General features: G+C 40.3%; 1 protein-coding gene across 1 annotated transcript in view; it reads right to left on the reverse strand.

Moving 5' to 3' along the window:
* LOC122804723 (dipeptidyl peptidase 4-like) overlaps positions 1–19,266 on the reverse strand; it is a 1,230,541-nt gene that overhangs the window by 528,991 nt on the left and 682,284 nt on the right. The window contains exon 14 of the mRNA XM_044074775.1: positions 2,515–2,585. Within this exon, the coding sequence (XP_043930710.1) occupies positions 2,515–2,585 (71 nt within the window). The remainder of the gene's footprint in view (positions 1–2,514; positions 2,586–19,266) is intronic.

Raw genomic sequence — 19,266 nt, forward strand, 5'->3', positions numbered from 1 at the left:
GTAACTGAATATGGCAAAAACATAAGAAAGAATATAAGGTGAATGATCAGATGAGAAGGCATGAAATGTGGAAAATGCATAAATATAGTAGCAAGTACAGAAACTCTTGGAAGACCCTCATGTTAATCAGGATCAAACACAGGAATGGTTAAGGAGAGGTGAATTCAAACCAATAGATGAAAGGTTAATGGTGACCCAAGAAATGGGCTACATACACTCTTGTTTACAAAGTCCATTGAGCATGTGGGAGGAACAAAGTGTAGGTTTTGTAAAACAGAATTGTAAACAGTCGCACATCTTGTTGCTGGTTGTGATATACTAATGGCAGAAGGACTGTATACTGAAAGGCATAATAATGTGGGAAGACTGATGCATTGGGGATTGTGCAAACATTATAATACTGAAATAGCTGAAAAACACTGGAACCATGAGACATAAAGCATCATAGAAAATGATGACGTCTATATCACATGAGATCACCTATTACAAACAGTTCAAAAGACAGATGTGAGAAAAATAGATATAATGGACCTTGAAAAGAAGACAAAAGTAGCATTGATCATTGAAATCACTACAGCCGGTGACTACAGTGTCTTGCGTACAGAGACACAAAGTCATAAAATATAAGGATTTACAGGCAGAAACAAGAACAATGTGGAAGAAAGATACCCAGACAGTTCCAATAGTAGTAGGAACAATAAGTCTTATAAAAAAAGACTCTACAATTATATTTAGCTATTTTACTAATATAAGTAACTCTATATGAATTACAGAAGGAGTCATTACTGGGCACATTGTGGGTGCTGCAAACAGCACTTCTGGCTGACATCAAAGATTGAAACAATACTAATTTGAATGAACTTTAATCACACTTTGACTTAGGAATGGGGTCCATGCCAGTCAGGGTATTGGAAAACCAACCACAAGATTTGAAGAAATTAAAAGGGAAAAAATCAAGTAGTAAAATCAATTTTTTATTTGTCAAAACACCAACAGACTTGCCAATGCATGTCAAAGTCTGTTAACTTCCTCTGAATCCACCCTTGTATCTTAATGATATGCAAACTATTATGTCCATCAGCAATTATAGCAATTACATCTCAGTAGAAAGACATTTCCTGGTCTTTTATCTTTGTTTGTTCCACTCCCAAAAGGAGAAAACAAGTCTGGAGATTCACCACACTTCAAAAAACATGCACTGTTTTTTTATATAAAAAAAGACAAAAGTTTCATTTTCTCCTAGCCTGTGAACAGTATTCTCATTACAGATGAACAAAAGAGAAGTGACACAAAACTATATTACATTGTAACTGTTTCATTTAACTTGGCATTGCCACTAGCTTCACAATGCACAATATCATTCCTTCCACTTATGGACATGCATTATCAAGATAATGTTTATAGTGCACATACATCTAATGTTGTGTGCCCTATTAGTAATATATTGGTAGCAGTATATATCAGAGTGCAGCTACGTATGCCATTTGCCACTATTCTGCAGGCAAGGCAAAGAGTGATTTATAAGGATATCAGCCTCCCTGGCCATGGTTGCAAAGTGGACATACTTTATGTCATATTGCAATGAAGGGCTCTTGTGAGCATTTCTCCTCCTATTCATAGGTAATGTGAGCTATAATTGCATTGTAGGACAAATGGGTATGGCTGTGATAGTGTGTTTGTGTACACTGTACACTGCAGTGGGCCATGATGTGACATTCTTCTATTAAATACATGTTTTGTGTGGTGACATGTCATTTAATGGTTATATTGTTCCTCAGCTACTATGTGTCAAGCAAAGCATCACTGTTAGTGGGACACTGGGAAGGTACATCCTTCTTTTTTTTCTCTGGTTGATGCATTCTTGTACAGACATCAATTCTGGCAGTACCTTTGGAATGTACCCCACTATTTTCATGTTTCTGAATAATGGACCCTGCTGTGGATACTCCTTTGCATACCTACCACATGCTGGAATATATGCTGCTATGCAGTAATATATGCCAATACTCTGGGAAGTTAATACAAATATATGAATCGAATGGGTATGTACTTTAAAACATAAACTACCCCCCACACAGTTGCAGACAATTTTCAAGAATCCTGTTTAGAACTTATCAAGACAGAGGATGTTTGAACAACGCTCAACCACTGAGACAGTCTGCACAAATATCACCATGCAATACTTAATACAGAAAACGTCACACTATGATGCGAGTGGGAGTAGAAACGATAAAGGAATATGGAGTGGGCCTCTCATACGTTAACATCTACTATGGGACTAAGAGATATTAGAAAAAGGAATGTTAAATATATACAATATACAAATTCATGCATTTCTTGATTAAAATATCAATAATTTGACTGCAATGACTGCAATCACATTGACTTTATAGATGAAAATGTTATTTTTATCTGAAATGAAATGCAGAATAGGAGCAAAAATCATATGAAATGATACATTTTAGACACATATAGAACTCAAATGTACTGAATTAGGAATTATGTCATACTTACAGATTATTATCAGTTACCAGTAGAATAGATGTGACCTCCCATTTGCCATTTGTAACAGGAATGGCATTTGCCTGTAAGAGATTCATTAAATAGTAAGTTAAGTGTAAATGAGGCTCTGTCTATAGTGAACAGCTGTTGGTATTTTCTACAAGCACTCTTAAATGCTTAAAACTATGTTAACCTATTACATTGAAATCATTGTAGTAATTTTTGTGAAGCTCTACTTCTTGCAGATGTATCAATAAAGTTATAACATATGCGGGTCTTAGAAAGTGCAGTGCAGAACTGTGGGTATTAACAGTCTTGAATTTCTTTTATTGTAAAAGACAACAACCTAAAACTGCAATGTTAGCTTCATTTAGAACTCTATTTCCTCTCAAATGTAATTCTTACATTATCATTTCTCAAAAAACTAGAACATAAGTATGTTTCCTCTGCCTGTTCTCTACATCGTTTTCTGCAGTCGCTTTACAACACTCTGCTTTGACTTTTTATGAAACCTTACACTGTTTCATTTTAGAATCTGATAAACCATCTGATACATTAGTTGCCTTATGTCAGTAAACTGTCACAATGAATAAATATCCAGTCTGGTGTAGACTTAGAATTATAAAGAAATATGACGCCTACAAATAAGAGAATGCGTTGTAAAGAGGTATATGTCACTAAATATTTACAGCGCTTAACAAAATTTAAATTTTTTTTTGCCGAAATAAGAAAGGGACAATAAAAATCTGTTTCACAGTTTGGAACTAAAGAACTAAAACTGAAACAAAGTTGTTAAAAATAGTTTAGTGACCATGTCCAGAATTCATAAAAGTGGTCCACAACTGCATAGGGCTGGCAAGTGCTGCTTTGCAAAAAGACCCTAAAGACAATGAAATACATGCATATGGTACTGCATACCAATACAAGCCAGTGTATGCAGTAGGCAGGAAAATTATAACTACAGGGCATACAATTTAAAAACATGAATCCTAGTGTATACTTTGGAAAAAGATATACAGTGCTAGGTCAGTACTACTGCAGGCTACCACCACCAAAAACAAGAATAATATCATCTCTGGGTCTGTAAGAGTGATGTTACGCAAAAAAAAAAAACTGTTCATAGGTTCGTACTATGCTAATTGCCCTTGCGAGTCATTTTAAGCCTAGCCAATTATCCCTTGTGAGACTCAAATGCTGCATCTTGTGTTTGTAAGGCAAACACCTTAACCATTAGGCCACCCTCCCTCTTCATTTTACACACAGTATGGTGAGATGTCTGCTGCACAAGGTGTATAAAACTAGAAATGTGGCAGGACATCAAAACACACTGTGCATCCTGCTCATGACATTAACTGGGCCACACCTTTTGGCCTTAGAGAGAGAGAGGAAGAGCATTGAGGATCTGGTCCCTCTTTCCAAAGACATGCATCTGGAGCGTTTCTCCCCAGGTTTCTGTTGAAAATGGGCTCTATTCCAGTTGGACTTTCCCAGTAAACAAATGCTAAATAAATACGGGGAGTTACATTTGATGGTATTTCTTCAGATGAGGCTGAGAGGGAGAGAGGGGTAAAGTTTCAGATGAATTTGTCTGCCAGTAGGTTTGCTATATCTTCTGGCTCAGTATAGGTGGCTATATTAACAATGAACTCTGCACACAATTGTGTATTGCCTTTGAGGCTGCAGACATAGCTAAAGAATGTCTTGTGGTTGTCCTTGGCCTTGGAGACCAGACTTACCTCAAAGTTGACTTTGGTAGACTTTATTTGTCCTCTGAGTTGTTTGTTTAGTTTGATGAGAGTGTTTTTATCCTGTTGGGTGCTGCACCTCCTAATTTTTGCCTTAATTTTCTTCCTTCTGTTATACAGCTTATTGATTTTGTGATTCCACCAGGGTGGCTTGTTTTTTGAGTTAATTCTGTACTTCTTCCCTGTGGGTACAGCTGTCTCTATGCAGCTATTAACATGCTTGTACAGGATTTCTGTGAACAATTCTGCATAGGAAGCAGTGTTCTCAGGGTTTACTGGGGATTGAAATTTTGCCAAATTCTCACTTAATAACAGGAGTTTAGCCTGCTCATACCGGCCTGGGACACATATTCCAACTGTTCCATGATGTCTATCTTCATATAGTCTAGGGAGGTATATCTCAGGTCAATTACACCACCATGGACTATGACTGACTCATACTGGTACTTGTGGTCCAATGACTTCATTGTGTGCATAATTTGCTGAATCATGTCCCCTGATAAACAACTGACCATGACTTTCTCCTTACTCAGCCTGGTGAGAAGGACATCAGTGTGTCTCACAATGGAGTCTCCAATGACCAGAATGTTGGAATGTGTGGTGACTTGCCTTATGGGCTTAGAAGTAGAGGCTCCATGAGATGTGACTGTATATGTTAATGTGGATGCATTTTGGGCTGCTGAGGGTATCTGTTATGTGCACCTTGTCTAAGAGGTCATTTGGGTTTAGGAAAGTTACATGTAAGTGCCTCGGCATATGTGGGTCTATGTGTCTGCTTTGTACTGTGCGTGATGTGTGCAAAATGTGTATAACTGATAACCTGATTGACCTTAGGACTGCTTTTATGTGAGATCCTTGCTTCCAATGATGCTGTATGATTTTTTTGAGAATTAGCTGGTTGTCAGTTAACATAAGGCAATTTCTACATTGCCTCAGGATACCCATATCCAGCAAGCTGGTAACACAGATAGTGGGAAAGTTCGGGTCTATATTATCTTATCACTTGGCCATCAGTGTGAATTTGCCCCTTTCCCCACTGTAGTGTGATCTTGGAGTTGGTATAATTAGTTAAGGGGGTGTGTTTGTAGTGATATTTTGTTTCTGGCTAGATCAGTGATTAATCGCTGAATCGACCATTAATGGAACTGGCAGTTCGTTCTTTAGGGGTCAATGAAGAAGCATTCGCTGTAATGCCTCTTTGATAAGATAATATAGACCTGGAAAGTTCGTATCCATGGCAACAGGCCTTTTTTTATTAGATGGTTCGGGTGAGAATACAAAGTAATGTTAGGAGTATCTGGTTTGCAACTCTGAGGGCACTGCTTACCACTGCAAACTAGTTGCCACATGTGCAACTAGGTATTGATGACATTTCAAGGGTTTTGCAAGAAAAATGTCAATTCAAGGTGCCTGCGTCTATACAGGGCACTGCCAAATACTTAAGTGGAAACTACTAAGGTAGACACTGATGATTTATGGACAAAGTATTTAGTGAGATATTCTGAAGTTAGTCTTAACTTATCATCCATGAAGCAGCTGAAAAAAGTCTTACATTAGTCTGTCAACTCAATTAAAAACAAATAATTAATTAGTATGATTCAGTATTATTTTCTATGACTGCCATGGATAGTAGTTACAAATCTTAGCAATGAATGTGTGACAGACCCATTCAACATGTAACAATGTTGAACATCAAATTTTTAAGACTCAAAATGAGAAACATAAATGCGGTACAGTTTAGAGGCATGTCTCCAGAGTAACAGATTTTGGAGGGTATGAATCTTAGAAAGACTAGTCACACAGTCTAATATAAAAAATAATTATAAAAGTTACTTTGCCTTGGGTGATTGTCAAATCTAGTTGGTTAATGAACACGATTTATTCTGAAAGCTACTGTAAGACGGTAGAAGCACTGCAGCACCAGTTAACAAGGATCAGCAACTTAACAAAGAATATCATCTTAACCATGAGTAAGGGAATTGTGCAGTCAGTGTAAGTCAAGTTGTCTTTAACTTGCAGCTGGTTCTGTTTCAATCTGCTTTGGAGAGCAGCATCTCCTATTACTGCATGACAACTCACTAGAAGATGGCCTTCATATAAACTCCTTGCATTATTCTACACAGTTCACAAATCTCTACCTCACTTTGAATACTTAACTACTTGAAAGTCCTCTCAGCAATTTAGTTATGTAACACAAAAGAACAGTACTTACTATGTTATTATTATGGGTTCAGGCACCTAGGCGGTGCGACAACCCACTGTGGGACAACTGGATGTGGACAGATGGCAGTATGGAAATTTAGCTGTAGTGACAAATGCCTGCAGACAATTCCCTGCGAAAAGAAAATAACCCCCTGCACCCTAACCACAGGTGTCAGACGGAAACCCCATATGTGATCTAAACACCACACCCCCTAGAAACCACCATGTGCAACCAACAGTGTAACATGCACCTAGACTAGGATGCCAAGTGGGCACCAGAGTGGTACACTAAAACCTGTGTGCTGTGGGCAAGGCCTTTATTAATGCACAATGTAAAGTAATGTGGGGAGTGCTTGGTGCATACTAAACCATGATATAATCATAACTTATAGAAATGTGCCACAGCATGGAGAAAATCCTGCACATCATTATAGTCACACTTATGTTGCAGGATGTGTTTTAGACGATGCTCCCTTACAACAATTGCCTTTCTTCATGGTGTAACAGGCATCCCCCGCAACAAAGATTCCCGACGGGTATCTGTTAGGTTCTGCTCCTGTTGCAGGACAGTCAAAAGATCTGATAACTGCACTGTAGGCCGTCCCAGTAACACTTTCAGCCGACGATGCCATGCCTCTACCTGGTTATTGGTCCGTGGGAAATCCATGCCGGTCACATCACTAACATTCCAGAAACGTAAAGGATAGGATGACGGTAGTCATTGCTGTGAGGAGCAGCGGGATGCATACTTGCGTGGTCGGCCTTGCACATAATGATGGTCCAGGAATACGCCAACAGGCCATGCACAGTCCGGTAACATAGCAACAATGTCCACAAATGCAGGGATAACATCCTCAACCGGTAGAAATGCCAACGCAATTAGCTTGCGTATGGCAATGGAAAACACGGCGTCCGTACAATACAGGGCTACAAGGTGGTTATGCTGGATCTGGCGCCAAATGATCTGTGCAAAGTGGAAAAGGCACCCTTTCAGAATACCCTTTGGAAATGCCTTACGGCTGGCACGGATCGCTGCCTTCTCGAAATCAGTCATTATATACTGTGGAGCCAGGGTACAGTCCTGTTCTGCAGTCATACTCTTCAGTAACTCCCACATACTGTAGTATGCAGACTCTGACTTCCTAGTCATGAGACAGTACACCAGGGGGACAATCCTTGATGAGGTGTGGGTCCCAATACAGCCATGTAGTGTATATAGCTGACAACATATATTGGCCCCGGTAGGGAAGGTGCCATCGGCAAGAATGATGTCAGCTCTACACAGATCACTTAGGTTCTGTGCTGTTGTGAGGAGAACCAGGGAATCCGTCCCATCCATATCAGATCTCCTACGGAGCATAAAGGTGCCACTGCGGAGTGGACAGTGGCTGACATCAATATCCGCAAGTGTTACTGGAGGCGTGCTCAGTGCTGCACGTGCTCTCTGACGGACCCTGGTTATGCTATGACGTTATGTTGCACGGCAAGGCATATCCGGCAGTACGTTCTCATCTGCTGTGCCTAGGACACTCTGCATCACCAAACTTGGCAACTCATTTCCAGTTACCACCCTCTGCCGCAGTTCCACACGCAGTGTAGCGACCTGGGCTATTGTTGCATCCGGCCCATGCTGGTGAGGCAGTGATTTCAGCAGTTTCTCGCCCCCTTCCTGTCGTACAGTGATGGCACGACCTCTACAGGCCTGCAGTCTCCGCTCAATACATGCCCAGTACCGTTTAGGTGGCAGTTCACGCTCCAAATGGTATAGGTATCCCTCGACTACCAGCATCGGTTTGCCCCGTTGGCTGGGCACTGTGCTATACTTGTTGCCAAGCTGCCCAGGGCTATATCGGTACATAGCTTCCAGCATTGTAACACCACTTGCAGATGGCCTCTCGGCATCCATCACAGCATGTATAGTTGGTAGATCTATGTACGGTCGGCGCTACTACACTCCCCGATAGGTTGTGCCAATAGTTCCTTGACGCTGTCCTGTGGTGGAGCCTGTCTTGTCGTACTGCCTGCGATGGTGCACTGTGCAGATGTCAATACTACAGGTTCATCTACCTGCTTGTTATGCTATGGAGGCACTATCTGCAGTTTAGACAGCCATGGGGCTCAACCATCTCCTGCTTCATACAGAGTTTCTACATGTGGTGTACATGTCCCTTTAAACTCCCAGTTGTACCTGTTACCCAATCAGGGTGTGGGGCCCTGCCTCGGTTTCAGTGGCAGAGGTTACATAGGGGAGTAACCCAGTGTTGCACCCTCCTCTACCTAATTGGGCCTACATACCTTTGTGCACCGGCCACGGGGGACACTGGATGGGTTTACAGAACCTACCATGCAGACATGCTGCTTTACACTGGGTGTGGGGGCTGACACCGCTGTCTGGATGTCTTCCCTGGTCCACAGTCCACACCTGCCTCTGTACTAGGGGGGGCCATAGCTGGACAGATGCTGTGTGTTGCACGTAAGGCTGTCCAGGTATATGTATACTATTAACTCCTAACAGGGTCTGTGTAATGTGCTGTGCATACTTTTGTAGTTGGAACTCTGTACACTGTTAGCTGCACGTGCCTCTTAGGGGCTTTACAGTCTCACACATCTCCATGGCTTCCACTACTGGGAGTATTATTGCTATGACAGGTATTGTACTTGTTCTGGGCTGTCACGTGCTTTTTATATGCAGGGACATAGCGCATGGACAGGGGAAATGCTGCAGCTGCTTCCACTCTGGAGTCTAACTCTACTCTACTGTGCCTGTTTACTGTTCGGGTTTCCCTGGAGTGTAGCTGATCTACAGGTAAGTTGTTGTTGCCGTGGATAGTTTTGTGTATGTACATGTGTATTTGCTATGCGTGGGGTATTACTGGTTTATTGTGCACCGTGTCTGTGTGGAGTATTTGTGCTTGTGTTTACTTTAGTGATGTGTATGCGTGGGGTATTTGTGGTTTATTGTACGTTGTGTCTGTGTGGGGTATTTGTGCTTGTGTTTACATTTGTTTTGTGTATGCGTGGGTTATTTATGTTTTTTATATGTGGTGTGTATGCGTGTGTTTTCACTGCTGCTTTTCTCAGGTTTCCGTGACTGCATTGCCGTTTGTGTGTGTTACGCGGTTCTGGCATTTGGTTTGCAGCGTAGCTGCTTTAGGGGTCGTCGCTATGTGTGTGCTTTACTTCCGCCGTCAGTTCCGACGGCGGGTGTGTGTTTCGGCCGCACCGCTCTACGATCTGGCGGTGTCGCGGCCTGTTTGTTTCGGCGATGTAGCTCGCGGGCAATCGTCCCGCGATCTACACACCGGAACCCTATTATTATCCCTGTGACAAAAAAGGATACTGCCAGCACAACTATCTAGAATTTTGTAAATAATTATATTTCATTTGTGAATATCAACATGATTTATATGCGATGCTTGTGTTATAACTGTATTAGAGCTGTATGTCATGTGTATATCAAACTGCTGATACAGAAGTGTGTGTTGGAAAGGTTTTTGCAAAATGTATCCACATTGTGCCCTTCTGGAAGAGAACAGAAATGTACATGCACTATTGTAAGTGTTTAAATGTATATATTTTAACAGTGGAAACTGGAATACAGGAGGTTAACTTCAGAAAAATAGCTGAAATTAAATTACTTTATAGCAGCTAGAGCCACAGAGTCAGTGCTGAGAAGCTTTCTTTATTTTCTTTAGAGGGAACTAATTACTACAATTGTTTTATGACTTCCAGCATCTGCCAAAGATCTGAGGTCTATGTATTTTCACAGGTAGATGTTAAATACTGCAGCCTCCAGCAGTGGGGGTTTCACCTGGGATAAAGTCAGATGACAAGAAATTATGTCATTCTGCAAGCTATCCCATCAGTAACATTTGAGATATTAATTTAAGAAGTCTCTTAGAGAGAGACAGCATTCTGTATTTTGTCTTTGACCTGACTACAAGTAGAAGATCCATTTACCACATCTGCCTTGCTCCTGTGAGTTAAGTTTCTTGGGTCTAGTAACTCTCTTAGATTCAGATAGGAATATAGTGAATCATAGTTTAGATGTTTTCTTTATTTATTTGAGACTATCCTGCAATGTTGTTTTAAATATGTCCTGTGGTTTTGAACTCTGATATCACTGTGAAAATATATTTAATATTTTCTTGTTCATTTATTATTTATGTTTAAATATTTTTAAACCTTTCATTGTGGCTGATCTTTGTAAGAGATGTTTAAGTTTTGACAGTACTTGCATATTTATTTGGTGACACTGAAGGCCACTCCTAATAGCCTTGCTCTTGGTCAAACTATTATTTGTATTAATAGTAACATTACACAGTAAGATTGGACAGCCTTTGTTAAGGGCCTTAAAGTAGCTGATAAGGAGTTGGCTGGTGGCAGCGATAACTACCTTATAGTCTGGGCAAAAGGAGTCATAGCTAGTAAACCTGTGCCAGCCTTTCCCAGGTGTGTGTGTGTGTGTGTGCATAAATCAAATCTCAAAGAGTGTGTGTGTCAGCAACTTAGGCAGGGACACACAGCATTGGTTGGGCAGAGAGGGTGCTGGAGGTCATGGCTTGACCACTCAGCTGAGATTTCAACTCTATAGCTGTGTCAGTGGGGAGTCTTATAAAATATCTAGAGAAAGAGGGAGAAACCAGCCCCGTACTGACTGTGGTCACTGTGTGCTCTTAAGGGAAACTGCACTTGATGCAGAGAGCTGGATCTGGAAATACTGTTGTGTACCTGTTATGCTTTCAGTGTATATCTCCCACTGTTGCCAGTGGTGAGGATTGAGGCTCCTTGATTACTGGTCCAGTGGTGGGTTGTCACATCTATTGGTTGGCAGTGGTGGGATATCCACATATAGGGATTCAGTGGTGTGGATGTTGAACTCCTGTAGCCTGTATACAGTGATCACTAAAGAAGGCATTTGTACTCTCAAGCAGCCACATGGTAGACATTCAGAGTTTCATATCACAATAGTTTTATTTATTTTTTGTTAGCTTAGTTAGTCAGGGAGAGCAGGCAAGGATGTCAGCAGAGGTTTATGGTAAGCTGACAAGGAGCCAGTTGACTGAGATATGCCAAGCCAAAGGACTGGTGCATGTCAACCTGACTAAAGTAGAAATTATTCCAGCCTTAGCCACAGCTGCATCACAGACCAGCAACCAGGAGGACAACCAGACTGGCCTTGGGGATGTACAACTCTCAGAAAATGGACAGTTCAACCTTTCCTCAGAGGACTTAAAAATCTATCTGGAGATAAAGAGACTTGAACTGGAGGCCAAATGTTTGGAAATAGAATCAGCAGAGAGACTGAGGCATCTGGAAGCCAAAGAAAATAAGAGACAGAGGCAACATGAAACGGAGATGCTGACTCTTCACCATGGTCATGGAGGTAATGGGAAAAGGAATAATTGAACCCAAGATGCAATAAAGTCAGTAAATGTTTTCCACAATTTACAGAGAGTGATAATTTTGATAGTTTTATTCATATGTTTGAAAGGATATGTAAACAGTACAATGCTGACCAAGGGCTCTGAGTATGGTTCCTGACCCCCTTTCTCCATGGTAAAGCTGTAACTGCTGTTTCTAACTGTCTGATAATGATTACTTAAATTATAATACTGTTAAAAAATGTTTATTAGAGTGTTTTAAGTTAATACCTGAAGCTTACAGAAAAAAGTTTCATGAGCATAGGCAGAAGGCAGATGAAAGTGTCTGTGAATATACTGCTGAACTAAACACTTATTTTCACAGGTGGGTGAGTGGTTGTCAGGTCACCACTTCTGAAAGGCTGGCAGACCTTCTGGCGAGAGAACAAGCCCCTACTACTTTGCCTGAGGACATACCAATCTGGTTAGCAGATAGGGAATGTAATACCACAGATGACTTGGGGATAAAGGGAGACCTATACCTAACAAACAGGATTCACTGCACAGGAAAGGGCTACCCAGTGCTGCACATGGGTCTAAGGGAACCCATGGTGTGTGGCTTAAACCACCCCAACAGAGTCTGCTAGTAATAGGGGAAGCCACTAGTTCAGGTACATGGCTAGGATCAAGGGTTAAGTGTTTTAAATGTAACCAGTGGGGCCATGTAGCATATAGACGTCCATGGAGGCAAGGTGGGGAACAAAAGGTGGGAGAGCCAGTAAGTGGGAATGACAGAATGCCAGCAGTAAGTTGTCTGGAGACAACAAGTTTACCAAACTACCACAAGAGATTATATCCTATCTTAGTAGAGGGGAAACAGGCTACTTCTAAGAGAGACACAGCCTCTGACATAACAAGATATAACAAGCTGCAGGCAGCTTGGGAGGGACCCTTCAGTGTAGTAAGGAAGGCCAGTAATGTTAACTAAATGGTAGAACTGCTAGGCAGAAGGAAGGGGCACAAACTGTATCATGTTAACATGATGAAACCTTACCATGATAGAGAGGCCCTTGTGCTGAGTATTTGCAGTAGAAGGCAGAAGGAGTCTGAGGGGGATCTATGTGAAGCCTTAAAATGGAGCAGTACTTGCTTGGTCAGTCTACTTCAGTCACAGCTTTAGCAGGGATGCCATTCCAAATACCTTTGGCTAGGGTTCACCTTGACAGGGAGTGTGGAAAAGGAAGCAAGAAAATAGATGTGTTTGAGGATATCCCTGCAGATTTCCTGATAGGGAATAACTTTGATAATGCAGTACCATGTGTGCATGCAGTCACATACAGTAAGGCTTGTAGACAAGCATGTGGGTCTGGTAGCCTTGGCGGAACCAAGAGACTGCACATTTGAAGCCAAGACTGGTGAAGTGGCAACTTCATGGAGGGAGCTACCCTGTAGCAGTGAGACTGAAGGTGAGCCACAGCTGCTGGTGGGTACTAATGTTCTCTTGGATAGAATGACTGCAAGAGCAGAGGTGAGTAGTAGTAGCCAGACAGACAGTCAGAGGATACCAGACTTCCTGTGGAGGGGGAGCTGGGAAGGGTTACAAAGAGAGAGTTGAGACAGGCTCAGCTCTCAGACCCTACATTACAAGACTTGAGGGAGATAGCTATGGAGGTGCCTGATTCTCAAGGGAAAGGGGAATCTGTATACTGGGACAGAGGGTTACTGTACAGAGAGTGGACCCCTGAGGGAGGGCTAGAGGGTGAGAGAATACAGCAGTTAGTAGTGCCCAGAGTCTTCCATTTGGCACTTCTAGCCATAGCCAATGACATTCCCTTTGCAGGTCATATGGGCAAGCATACCAAGAGATTTATTATGCCGAACTTTTATTGGCCTGGGATTTCCAGAGATGTAACAGGGTACTGCAGGACCTGTGAGCAGTGCCAAAAGGTGGGCAAGGCAGGAGACAAGGTCAAAGCTCCTTTGGTGCTTCTGCCTGTGATTAAGGAGGCATTTCAGAGGGTAGCTATGGATATTGTGGGGCATCTGAGTACCCCAAATTCCACAGGAAAGAAGTATATCCTAGTGGTAAAAGATTACGCTATCAAATACCCTGAGGCAGTGGCTCTGTCCTCCATCGAGGCAGAAAAAGTGGCAAATGCTTTGTTTGAGATATTTAGCAGGATAGGTTCCCAAAATTAATACTGACTGACAGAGGTGCCAATTTCACGGCAGACCTGCTGGATTGTCTGTGGGAGTGTTGTGGGCTGAAGCACCTAAAGACCACCCCTACCATCCCCAGACTAAAGACCATGCTACAGGGACCAGTTTAAGAGGGAGTGGGACAATATTTGCCCCATCTATTATTTGCTTACAGAGAAGTGCCCAGGAATCCACATTTTTCATCCTTTGAGTTGCTGTATGTGCATAGGGCAAGGGGACCTCTTGATTTTATTCATGATGAGTGGGAGGGTGAGTGTGAATCCCAAAAGGAGTTTGTTGTGTCATATGTCCTAAACCTTAGGACAAGGCTCAGCGAACTCATGGGCGTGGCTCAGGAGAACCTATCAGAAGCCTAACAGCAGAAAAAGGTCTGGTATGACAGGAGTGTTCGAGCTAGAAGTATGGTGTGGGGAAGCAGGTGATGCTTCTCATTCCTGTCAGATATAACAAGCTGCAGGCAGCTTGGGAGGGACCCTTCAGTGTAGTAAGGAAGGTCAGTAATGTTAACTACATGGTAGAACTGCTAGGCAGAAGGCAGGGGCACAAACTGTACCATGTTAACATGATGAAACTTTACCATGATAGAGAGGCCCTTGTGCTGAGTATTTGCAGTAGAAGGCAGAAGGAGTCTGAGGGGGATCTATGCCTACATCAAGCCAGCCAGCAAAATCCAAAATTACTATGGTGGAGCCTAGGATTGCAGGCATATGATATGATAGTGCAACACTGTACTCAGTCAGCAATGCAAAGGCGGATGAATTCTCAAGACATGGTATAGAGTAGTGCATTCCCAGATAGGCTCAACCGTCTCAAGCAACATTTTTCAAGGGTCACTTGAAAAAGTAGCTTGAGTCTTCAAGGGGGAAGAAGTGTGGCAAAGGGGAATACTGCCAGCACAGCTATCTGGAATGTTGTAAATAATTATATTTGATTTGTGAATATCAATGTGATTTATACAAGTTGCATATGTTACATCTGTATTAGAACTGTATGCCATGTGTATATCAAACTGCTGATATAGAAGTGTGCGTGTTGGAAAGGCTTTTGCAAAGTGCTGCTTGAAATGTATCCACAGTGTGCCTTGCTGGAAGATAATAGAAATGTACATGCACCATTGTAACTGTTTAAATGTATATATTTTAACAGTGGAAATTGGAATACAGGAGGTTTGCTTCAGAAAAAATAGCTGAAATTAAATTACTTTATGGCAGCTACAGACACAATGTGCTGAAAACCTTTCTGTATTGACTTCAGAGGGAAGTGATTACTACAATTATTTTATGACTTCCAGCATCTGTTAAAGATTTCAGGTCTATGTATATTCACAGGCAGAGGCTAAATACTTCTAGCTTCCAGCAGTGGGGGTTTCACCTGGGGTTGAGTCAGATGACAAGAAATTATGCCATTCTGCAAGCTATCCCAGCAGTCATATTTGATATATTAATTTAAGAAGTCTGTTAGAGAGACACAGCATTCTGTATTCTGTCTTTGACCTGACAACAACTAGAAGATCCATTTACCACATCTGTCTTGTTCCTGTGACTAAGTTTCTAGGGTACAGTAATTCTCTTAGATTCAGTGAGGAATATAGTGAAGCATAGTTTAGATGTTTTCTTTATTTAGTTGAGACTGTCCTGCAAAGTTGTTTTAAATATTTCCTGTGGTTTTGAACTCTGATGTCACTGTGAAAATATATTTAGCATTTTCTTGTTCTTTTATTTATTTTTAAATATTTTTAAACCTTTCATTGTGTCTGATCTTTGTAAGAGATATTTAAGTTTTGAGAGTACTGGCATATTTATCTGGTGACACCGTGGGCCACTCCTAATAGCCTTGCTCTTGGTCAAACTACCATTTGTATTAATGTTAATATTACACAAGAAAATTGGATACCTTTTGTTAAGAGCTATAAAGTAGCTGATAAAGAGTGACTGGTGGCAGTTATAACTACCTTATAGCTAGTAAACCTATGCCAGCCTTTCCCAGGTGTGTGTGTGTGTGTGTGTGTGTGTGTGTGTGTGTGTGTGTGTGTGTGTGTGTGTGTGTGTGTGTGTGTGTGTATAAATCAACCCTCAAAGAGTGTGTGTGTGAGCTACTTGGGCAAGGACAAGGAGCAGTGGTTGGACAGAGAGGGTGCTAGAGGTCTTGGCTTGGCCAATCAGCTGAGATCTCAGCTCTATATCTATGCCAGTGGGAAGTTTTACTGGGGATCTGGAGAAAGAGGAAGAAACCAGCCCAGGATTTACTGTGGTCTCTGTGTGCTCAAGGGAAATTGCACTTGATACAGAGAACTGTCTGGAAATACTGTGTGTGTACCTGTTATCCTCCTAGTGTAATTCCCCCACTTTTGCCAGTGGTGAGGATTGAGGCTCCTTGACTACTGCCCCAGTGGTGGGTCATCACAATCCCTGTCCTCCTTCCTGAAGATATTCTCTAATTTCCCATATATTAAAAGAGAATAAGGACCCTAATTGTTGCAACTCATAGACAAATTTCTTTGTTGAATAATGATTATCAACTATTTATGTCAATTATGGTCAACAGATTGAAAATACCCATATCTAAAACAATAAATGTAGACCAAACTGGTTTCATACATAACAAGCATACACAAGATAATATTAAAAGAGTATTAACTCTGATAGATTACCTCAATAGAGGAAACCATGAAGCATTGATAATAGGTCTAGATATTCAAAAAGCCTTTGACTCCTTAAATTGGGGTTATTTATTTAAAGTCGTACAGTTATTTGATTTCCAACCTTTTTTTATAACAATCTTAATCACTACATTAATAAGCAAATGGAATAATTGGTTTATAACATTTGATGATAGATTACAACTGATAAAAATGGTTTTGTTACCTAAAATATTATATATAGCACAAGCCCTTATACTTCCACCAGGAACAAAATTCCTTAAAGAAATCACTTCATCTCTGATGAAATTCCTATGGTACTCCAAAAGAAATAGAGTGGCATACTCTCATCATATAAGAAAATGAGAACAAGGGGGGGTTAAAATTCGCAGAGATTGAAACTTATATAAAGGAATCTGTAATTAAAATAGTGATGAATTGGATAAATCCTTGATACTCTTCCAATTGGAAACAATCACACTCCATTATACTAATGAATGAAAATTGTTTTTTCAAAGAATGCTTTGGTAACTGACAAAGATAAGATATGGCACTACTTAAGTTTAAATTTACAGTATAGTACAACAAAATTAACTAAACTAACACTAATAAACAATCTTTTTGATGTGTTTAGAAAATTCATTAACACAAATTTAGATATAAAACTGTGGCATAGATTTTAATACCATTTACTATTACAAGGGATTTCCCTGATAAAACACATAGAGAGATTTTTGGTTTATGGGAAAATAATAACCTATTTTGTTTTAAACACACAAAGTATATTATCAACTTATGGCCTATCCCCAAATGACTGGTTGGTTCTTCAGAGTGTCACAGCATACACTAAGGATCTGTGTAGAATAATACATAAGTCATCCTTCAAAACCATACCAAAAATTATAAACTGGATTTTTGGAATTCTATATAACAATATCAATGTTAAGAATGAATTATCATATCTATATAACACTTTACTTGTCTATAAGACAGCTCCTAAAGATTCTTACTAGCATTATCTAACTAAAGGGTTTCAAGTATCATTATCAACGGAAGATAAAACATTTTATTTTCAGTTAAACTAACTTCTTACTCACAATACTGGAGGATTTTTCATTGGAAATTGCTACACAAATCCTTTTGACACCTGAGAAACTCTCAAAATGAACCCTTCAAACAGCAAGTTATGTTGGAGATGTCATCTGTCCACTAATGCTGACTGGTCTCATATTTTTTATGACTGTACTAATATTAAACCATATTGGAATGAGATTAACAAATTTCTTCAAGCTATCTATACTGATATATTTGTTTTGATAAAGTCTTTAATTTTATTGAATGTTGTTAATAGTAGTAATAATATAAAGAAAGATGACCAGTATTTGCTGTGGACAATGTTAGCAATAGCCAGAAAATGTATAACTAGAAGATGGAACTCTAATGTAGCACCCACAATGGAGGAATTCCTATCATCACTGAAGAAATGCATACTAATGGGGAAAAGAACTAAATAGTTAAGAACATTTCCTAAGCCATTGGTTAATAGTCCGTGGAGGAAAGTTTTTAATTTGATTGATACCCTACAGATGGAACCAAACTCTTCCTAACTATCATAGTTTATACATTAACTTATTATTTAACTACAAATGTTTTTATCTGAATCCTTTTTGTCAGGCTGAATGTAAATACTGTAAATAGTTATTGAATGTTATGAATATATCAAATTATTGTGTTATTTCATCAAAATAAAAATCATTTGAGTAAAAAAAAAACAGTCCCTGCAACATCTCTTTCTAGTTTACATTTCAACAAATTCATCTTTTCATTTTACATACAGAATGTTGCTCAGATGTAACTCATGCAGTTTCACATTGCCCAGTTGAAATATTTTGCTTCTTCAAATATGTCTTTGCTTTATGACGTGAGATTAATGCACGACTCATAAAACTTAATTAGCACATTTCTAAAGCCTCCACCTTTGGATATTTTCTATCTTCCTCTGAAAATGCTGATACTTCAGTAAGAAATAAGTTTTGTTTCCAGCTTATACTAGCTTGTTTCTTAACAGACAGTTCAAGATTCAGCATTTTGTATGCTCCAAGGGAGTCCAAAACACATAATAATTATTTTCTAGTGCCTTATAGCTTTTCAGCCAAGTTCTGCATACACATGTTCATTTGATTTCAAATACGTCTCAACATTACAACAATTTTTTTCCTTTACAACTGTAACATTCTTAGCATTGGGTCCTCTGTGAATAATAATTTATTTAAGCTAATTAGTCAAGAAGACAGTGTGTGCTCCATCTCACTAGAGTTTATAAGCACTGGGCACTGTTCATAAACAAAGTAGGCTGGGACACTGCATTCAAGTGCCCTTTAAATTTATAAGGTCTGCTACAGAATGGAACAAAATCCAGCACATGCTGCTAACCAGTTGTGTAACCACAGTGCTCCATGTAAGGGGCACGTATCCACACTTCCTCACCTCCCTGGCTCATACACATTCAGAGGCACAACAGCAGTGGTGTACAGGTTGGCCCATATACATAAGTTATGGGACCAGAACCACACAGTGGACATTGGCATTGCACCTC

This window comes from Protopterus annectens, chromosome 6.part0, assembly GCF_019279795.1.
Source record: "Protopterus annectens isolate FY-2018-M chromosome 6.part0, PAN1.0, whole genome shotgun sequence".
Lineage (NCBI taxonomy): Eukaryota > Metazoa > Chordata > Ceratodontiformes > Protopteridae > Protopterus > Protopterus annectens.